An 8,658-nucleotide genomic window follows, 5' to 3' on the forward strand; every position below is an offset into this window, starting at 1 on the left:
ATTTTACAATTAAAAAAGAAACATGTTTTTCCATTTCAAGTTATTTACACATTTTACTCATTCGCAAACTCACCCGAGTCCCGACAGTATGTGAAAATAGGTTAAGTCCGCAGGAATTTAGCTAATCGAATTCCCTCAGAGATTGAGAAAATAACACAATTTTCTTAAAATTGAATATTGCATTTTTAATTTTTCAAGAATTTTTATTTCGAAAACTAAGCGTCTAGAGAAAAAATCACAAGAGTACTTTTTTGCTTAAAACAGATCAAAAATATATTTAAAAAAATTTATTTTGAATTAATTCAAAATTTTGTGGTTTGTTTTTATATTAAGACCATTTTTGTTCAAATTGAATGAAGTTAGATTTTTAGAATCAATTTCTGACTGAATTATTTTACACAAAATAGTTTACGTTTTTATAACGAACAACTACCAATTTTAAAGTGTTCGTCTAATGTAGCTATGAATAAAAGTGAGGTTTTAATTGTAACTGAAAACTTAGATCGAATTCAATACCTGTTTAAGATGTGTTCCTTTGAAATTAACATTTTTCATTTCAAGCATTATTCTCGATTAAACTAATTTTTCGAGTTTCACGTATATATCAAATTAAAAAAGACACCCTTTTCTAGTTTGATTTTTTTTTCCAAAAACATATTTTGAGTCGAAGAATTTAAAAAAATCCGAAAATTATTGTGCAAATAAATAAAAATACTTTTTTGATAGTTTTGATATATGTTAAATTATAATTTTAGTAAAAAAAAATACAGCTAAAAAAGATAAATATTATCATCTTTGCGTAGGACTGTCGAGTAAATACAATAAACTAATAAAAAAATACTGTATAAAATGAAATTTAATATACAAGTATAAAATTTTAACTGAAAATAATAGAAAAGACTTATCTGTTCTTTGACTATTGGCAGTGTTATCAGACGTCAAAATTTCAAAAAATAAACCAGTGCAGACAACGAGGCGACATAAAATATTGTATTACAACGCAATAGAAACTTAAGGTATTTCGATACCAAAAATATGATCAAAAAAATGTAAAATTTTATTTATCAATTAATTATCCTTTTATACGTCTTTTGTGAAAAATAAAGTCAGTGTTTTTACCAAAAAAAAAAGATTTTTTAATTTTTATGCTTCTTAATTTTGGTATGATTATAAACCTTAAAACTTGAGAAATATTATTGATAAAAGTTTTTATGTAAACGGTAAAACATTTAAAAAGCACTTATTGGCTAAAATACCAAGGGCTCTTTTTAATAATTAATTTCTCGTAAACCGTACAGAGAATCGATTTGAAATTTATACAGAAGGCGTATATATAAATACTCATTAATTGACACACAAATTTTTTTAAAACCACTTTCGTTTTGGTATCGAAACGATTTAAAAATAAACAATTTTGAGTAAAAAAATTCTTAGATCCAAATTATTTATTTTGTTAATTTTTTTTTTTAATCTTTCGCAATGTTTTGATATTCGCTAGACTTTCAAAGTATTAGAGTGTAGACAACGAGACGACTTGAAAAATATTGTTTTATAAAAACACAAATATTTTGTAATTTATTTCCAAAATACCAAAAAATTAAACTAAATTCTTGGCAACACATATGTATCTAATTATTATAAACACATGATGGATAACTTTTTGAATAAATTAATAAAAATTTTACACAATAAATTGAACTTTTTTAAATACTTAGTGACCCTTAAGAGTTGAGACTAATGAACGAACGTAACCCCTTGAACCAAATTTTTTAAAATTTACCGAAATCACAAAAAAACTATATGCTACTAAAAAAACATAAATTAAATTCCAATATAAAAAAAGGAATAAAATAATTATTGAAGAATTTTTTAAACTCAACCAACAATAATGATGAAATTCTTAGAAATGATTCTAAAAAATTATCAACAGTAGTTTTATAATGACGGACACAATATTTCATATATTTTTTATCTGACTATTTCTCCATAGAAATGAATTCTTTCTTTTTTTTTATACTGTAATTTTGTAATGTTGTAAGAACAATAAATGTTATAATTGTCATAAAATAAAACTAAGTACACAGAGAGTCTGTGTGTTATGTAGCAATTAATTGATTGTTGATGTGGGGACATGGGCACAGAACATAGTGAAATGAACATAGAATAGGTTGGTAATTCATCATTTAACTAAGTTGTTCAACTGCTTTACGTTCAAGGTTATTTATTGAACATTTGTTGTAAATTGTAATAGGTATTATTAATTTAATCAATTTTATTTTATATAATTTTAATTTATTGGAAACCTATTGAAAACTTGATAATACAATCATCTACAATTCTACACAGTAATTTAAAATTACAATTTATTAATAAATCCATTGAAATAATTAATAGTTTTTTCGTAATATTATTGAAAAACTTTCAAATTTATGTGCATTAAAAAAAAATTAAAGAAAATTTCATATTTTCATAAAATATCAACAAAAAAAATGAAACCTGATGAAAATTGAGTTCCATAATCATAAAATTTCTTTGAAAATAAATAAAAATGATGAATTAATTTTAACGTTCCTGGTTATTATAAAAAACATTTTTCGTAAAAAATATTAAAACATTTGGGTTTGTATCCGACTAAATCAAATTTATGTGCATTACAAAAAATAAAGTAAAAATATTTCATATTTTCAAAAAATATCAAAGAAAATGAAACCTCATGAAAATTCAATTGTATAATCATCGAATTTCTTTGAAAAGAAAAAAAAATCATGGATTAATTTTAACGTTACCCGTTTTTAGAAATAATATTTTTTATTAAAAATATTAGAAAAGGTGAACCAATTCAAGTTTGAGAAAAGTCGATTAAAATTTTCAGGTTATAATTTCAAATTTACAAAAAAAAAATAAGAAAATAAAAAAGAACCGTGTTGAAAATTCATTACAATCAATCATGATTTTTGTTAATATGTAATAAAAATTGTTAAATTAATCATGACATAGTTTTAGGATGAAATCAATTTACAAAATTAATCGATAATGAATTTATGACCTAAATATTGAATTTTATAGGAAAATATTTTTCGTTACACTTATTACTTTTAAGTCGATCAAATCAAATTAATATGCGTTACAAAATAAATTATTAAAAAAAAAATTACAATTTAAGAATTTTGTCTTATAAAAAACTTTCAAAATTCTCCAGCTAAGGAAATTAAAATTAAGATTAGCCTTCGCCCAAGAAATTTGTATACCAATTTTCCGAATTATTTTAGTATTATTAAGTATATGGTTCATAGTAGCTAGTTTTCATGATTTTATAAAAATTAAAGTATATGAAAATGGTAAATATGCCAACCCATAAATCACAAGGTGGATGCCATCACCGGGTAAACGCAAGGGCTAAAAAGCCATTTTTATCAAAAATGATTTAAGTAAACGTTTATCATAATAATTTGCAGAAAATACTAAAATTATTATCACTGTTGCACATAAATTATAAAATTATTCATAAGTTTTGAGAATTCTTCCAAATTATCGCGTACACTACACTAGATAAACAATTATGATTGGTAATTATGAGGGAAATCTTCTTGTTTTCTACGAAATTTCCTAGATTAATTAAAACTATATTTTTCTAGCATTTCTCTTAAAAATTTCTCAATGTGAAATTACAGTTTATTGAGGTAGTTATAATTTAATGCGCTACCTTATCAAAATTTTGTTTAGAAAATTCCATAATACTTATTTAATTCATACCGATATGCCATGAATTGTAATAAAATATTTTAATTAAACGATACAATTTAAAGAAATATGTAGTTTTTATAATTATTTTTTAATTTAAATTACGCCGATTTCATTCTATCAAGAAAATGATTTAAAATTTCCATTTGTAATGAATTATCAAGGACATCACTTTGTATAACACGTGAAAATTATCTATAAATTTAATTTTTTTTTTTGTACTAATTACAATGCAATTTTCAATTTTATTAGTAACTATGGGAAATATTATTTTAATTAATCAACTAATTTATTCAAATTTACCAATCTTTTTTTTTTGGAATTTTTAAATTTTCTAACAACTCATTTTAAGGTAATACGATCGCACCAAGACAAGTTTAGACTTGTGGTTGAAATTATTTGTACCTTATTTTCAACTTTGATAATGAATTTTGTTATAACTTCATGAATGTAGACGAAAAATAAGAATAAAATTTTTCGATATCTGCCTTGATTTTCGATATCTGCCTTCAAATAAAACTTTTAACCAAAATTTCCCTGTCATCCTTAAGTTGACGTAGAAATAAATACTTAATTGAAAGTTTTCCGGAAAATTTGAAAATACTTTCTTTGAAAATGCAAAATATAATTTTTTTTGGATAAAACATATAAATTTTATTTTGGTCAAATTAAAAGTTGTAAAATGTAACGAAAAATGTTTACTAACATGCAACAACTTCACGCGTCTTCATAAATTTAGTTAATGCTTCGAAGCAACAGTTTTAATAAATTAGAGTCATCAATCTTTTTATTTTCACCCCCTAATCGACATCACGCGAATATTTTGATTTCAAGTTATTCAATATTCAATTTTTTATTTTTTTTAATCAATTTTTATTTCCATTTTAATTAAGTGGCAACGAGCAAAAAAAAAAACTTTTCTACTCTGATCTACAGCCAAGAAATGAAACGAAATGTGAAAAAAGTTTAAGTAAACAGAATCAGCTGATACAGAAGTTTGTATACAAACTGATAAAAATAGAAATGAAATAACTGTCAATAGTGTAAATAAAATTAAAAATTTATTTTGTAAATAAAAAAAAATATTTATGTTTATAAAAACCTCTCAATTTTTGTGAATAAATCCATTTTTTGGTAAAAAAATTCAAAAAAAATAAAACCACTTATAAAAAAATTTTCACACTTCACACAAATTTTAAATTATTGGGGATGAAAAGACATACCTGAGTAGCATCAGAGTATGGTGTTGCTGAATTTTTGTCAATAAGTTGTGATCCAAACATGGGTAGACCAGATGAGGTCGGACTATCTGATCTATTCGCGTCAATGTTTTGTTGTGGAACCATTATGGAACAATATTTAAAAATTTCACCACTTCACTCACGAAAAATCGTTTATTTTTTATTTAAAAAAATTTCTCCCAAGTTTTTTTTTCGAAATTACCAAAAAAAAAATTATTTTACCATAATAGGTAAAAAAAAATTAAATTGTTCACATAAATTTAAAAAATAATAATTTTCACAAAATTTTTCACTTTAATTTTTCTTTTAGTGTATGCACACTTTGATTAAAATTTTGATGATCCAAATAAATGCGTAGCATAGAGCGTAGATAATTAACGAAGAGTAACAATCATTATTAATAATATGATGTTTCTCTTCTAAGCTAAATAACTAATAATTTCCTTTTTTAGGAAATACTTTCTAACTGCTGTCAATTGAACAACTGACAAGATGATGTTTGTGTTGTGTGTATTCTATCCCCAAAACTCAGCTGTTCAATCCCCCCACTACTTTGCATACATAGCACGCATGGTAGTAGCACGCACATGCGCTACGGCCATTGTTACAATACACATGTATAGAGTATTATTTTACTTTTTTTACAACAATATGTGTGTGTTGTGTGTATTCAACAATCAACAGTAACTTCATGCAACATGCGATAACAGACAGCTTGTGTTTATCTCAACAAGTGATACAAAACAGTTCACAATTTATTAACATGCAGATTTTTATTTATTTTTTTTCAAATATTATGAATATTATTCAATCATTTACATTTTTTTTTTGTAATTGCATTAAATATTTTTAATTCTGTATATAATTAATAATATTTTATAAGAGATCTTTTTAAAATTTTTATTAAATAATTAATATAAATTTTTTTGAATTTGGTAGAATGCTCCAAAGTTTCTTAATTTCGGCAAAGAGGACAAAATGTATTCTTATACAATTTAACTTTAAATTCTACTAAACTCAATATAAATTAATTAAAATTAAATCTGAGAAATTTAAATGAAATTGTTTCCTTTATCAAAATTTGTAATTAAATATTCGATTTTACGAAAATTAGTAACAAATTCGTAGTGCAGGAGTTGCGTTAGCTAAGCGAATTCCCCCAGAACACACTTTTTTTTTTAAATCCAATATTGCATATTTAATTTTTTAAGAATTTTTATTTTGAAAACTAAGCGTCTAGAGAAAAAATCACATGAGTACTTTTTTGCTTAAAACTGGTAAAAAAATACAAAATAAATTTTTATTTAGAAAAAAATTCAAAATTTTGTAATTCGCTAATAGATACCTAACAGATGATAAAATTAAAATCATGCTTTTTCTCGAAATAGTCTTATATCGTTTTAATGTTTAGTAATATTTATTTATTTAATCGATTAAGTTAGAAATTTCGATGTACCTGTATTTAAAGCAAACGTTAAAATCTCTTCTTTTAATATTTTGTGTAGTATTAAAGAATAACGTAACAAAATCAGTCATCATGAATCTTTAAACTCTTCCATAGAATTAACCCACTTTTGAAATCTAAATAATTTCATAGGAAATGAACCAATTTTTAATGAATGATGAGTAATTTTAAAAAATTTTCCCAAACTTCTGGGAATTGTGAAATTTAGTTAATATTGAAAATATTAACAAAAATCCGCAAGTTAATTTTTTTTAATTAAACAATAAGTATGCACCTATTTTTTTCTTAAAAATTTAGTTTAATAAAAGTCAATAGGATGTGAAATTTTCATGTATTTGAACTTAATGTTCTTGATAACTTTTTGGAAATGAAATTGATTATAATTTGATTTCTATTTATTAAGAATCAAATCAAAATTTTATTTGATTTAAAAATAAAAATTGCTAATTCATGTTTCATGCCGATTAATTATAAAAACAAAATTTTAAAGCGAATGGATAATTGCAACTCGTTGTGTAATTGAAATATCTTAGAATTCGAATAATTGTTTTCCAAGTAATTATTAAGAAACCACAAAAAAAAAAAAATTATTCACCTATTAGGCATCTATTTCAAATTTCGTTGCCAAAACTACCTGTGGATCTGTCTTGATTCTTGGCTAATGGTGATGATGAAAAGTGACAAAAGTGCATACAATAAAAGAAAACAATAAAATTATTTTTGCTTGAAAGTAAAATTTTTGCAAATATGCAAATTTTAAAGCAATTATACCAGAATTTTAATTTTATTGAAAAAAAATGTCAAATAGTTAGGGTTTTGTTAATTAGGGATTTTCAAAAAATAGAAAATTTTATTTAATTATTTAGCTTTCGATATTTCGAAACCCAAGGCAGATATCGAAAAATTTTACCCTTATTTTTCATCAACATCAATCATCATGAATTTCCAACCCTAAATCTAAAATTTCCTTGGTGCTTGGTGTATTATCCATATTCTTATTTTTGATGATTTCTCGGTGAATAATTGCAAAGTTTGTATATAGGTAAAATTCTATTTAGTAGTATTTACCGAGAAAAAACTTTTATTGGATTTAAAAACATTTAAGAACAATTTTTACTTGATTTTAAAGCTAATTCCACTCTAGATTGAAAAAAATTTGGAGCAAATTAAGAGCAAAGGTTGAAAATTATGAAATCAACATAGCCGATCAGATTCTTCAGCTCAGGTTATTTTTAATTGAATCCGCTCAGATTTATTTTTAAATACTTTTGTTTCTAATTATATAAAAGTTTCGGCAAATTTTTTAGTAGAATAATTTTTTTTTTTTTTTAAAGCTAATTAATAAATTATTTTGCGGTTAACAATTAAAAACTAGGAATTTCTTGATTCTAATGGTTTAAACAAAAAGTTACAAGAATCAAATTGAAAAAAAAGGGTTTTTAGGTCCAAACAAGTTTGATTACATCCAATTGATCGAGTGTTGAACTTGCATAATAACAAACAGCTGCGCTGCGTGTTTTAATACTAAACACTACTTGTTACTTCGACATAAAACAATCCACTACCTAACTATACAGATACTATAAAAGTTCTCCCACCTTACATACAATATGAGTGTGAGATATAAAATACGTAGTTCCTAAAAATACCGCAATGAAGTTGGTGGCAGCAACTGTCAAATGTGTATTTATAAGGACATTGTAAAACAGTACTACAGTAGTATTGACTGCATTCGATTTTAAGTAATTATAACTTGTTAGTCATCACTTATATACCATGTATATATGAAATATACATAGTATATTAAGTTTAGTCCCAAGTTTGAAACGCTTAAAAATATTGATGCTAGGAAAAAAATTTTGTCATAGGTGTTCATAAAATCACCTAATTAGTCCATTTCCGGTTGTCCGTCCGTCCGTCCGTCTGTGGACACGATAACTCAAAAATGAAAAAAGATATCGGGCTGAAACTTTTACAGCGTACTCAGGACGTAAAAAGTGAGGTCAAGTTCGTAAATGAGCATGTGCTATACTTGATTATCGGTTATGTATGTGTCACATGTTTGTATGTGTAATGTGATAAAGAAATCAACACTGACTTTGCATGGTATTTCAACAATTAACTCAGTCAATTGTTTGTTTTCACTTCTTTGCATTATATATTAAGTCTTCATAATCATTTTTTTATTCCGTCAAAAGAAAATTCAGGATA

The 8,658-nt window shown here is 24.3% G+C and overlaps 1 protein-coding gene across 1 annotated transcript in view; it reads right to left on the reverse strand.

The window, feature by feature from the left end:
• LOC123297486 (transcription factor Sox-12-like) overlaps positions 1 to 5,143 on the reverse strand; it is a 40,655-nt gene extending 35,512 nt beyond the window's left edge. Inside the window, exon 1 of the mRNA XM_044879159.1 lies at positions 4,965 to 5,143. Coding sequence (XP_044735094.1) covers positions 4,965 to 5,087 — 123 coding nt within the window. The 5' untranslated portion in view covers positions 5,088 to 5,143. The remainder of the gene's footprint in view (positions 1 to 4,964) is intronic.
• Between the last annotated feature and the right edge of the window lie 3,515 nt (positions 5,144 to 8,658).

This window comes from Chrysoperla carnea, chromosome 4 (genome assembly GCF_905475395.1).
Source record: "Chrysoperla carnea chromosome 4, inChrCarn1.1, whole genome shotgun sequence".
Taxonomy (NCBI): Eukaryota; Metazoa; Arthropoda; class Insecta; order Neuroptera; family Chrysopidae; genus Chrysoperla; species Chrysoperla carnea.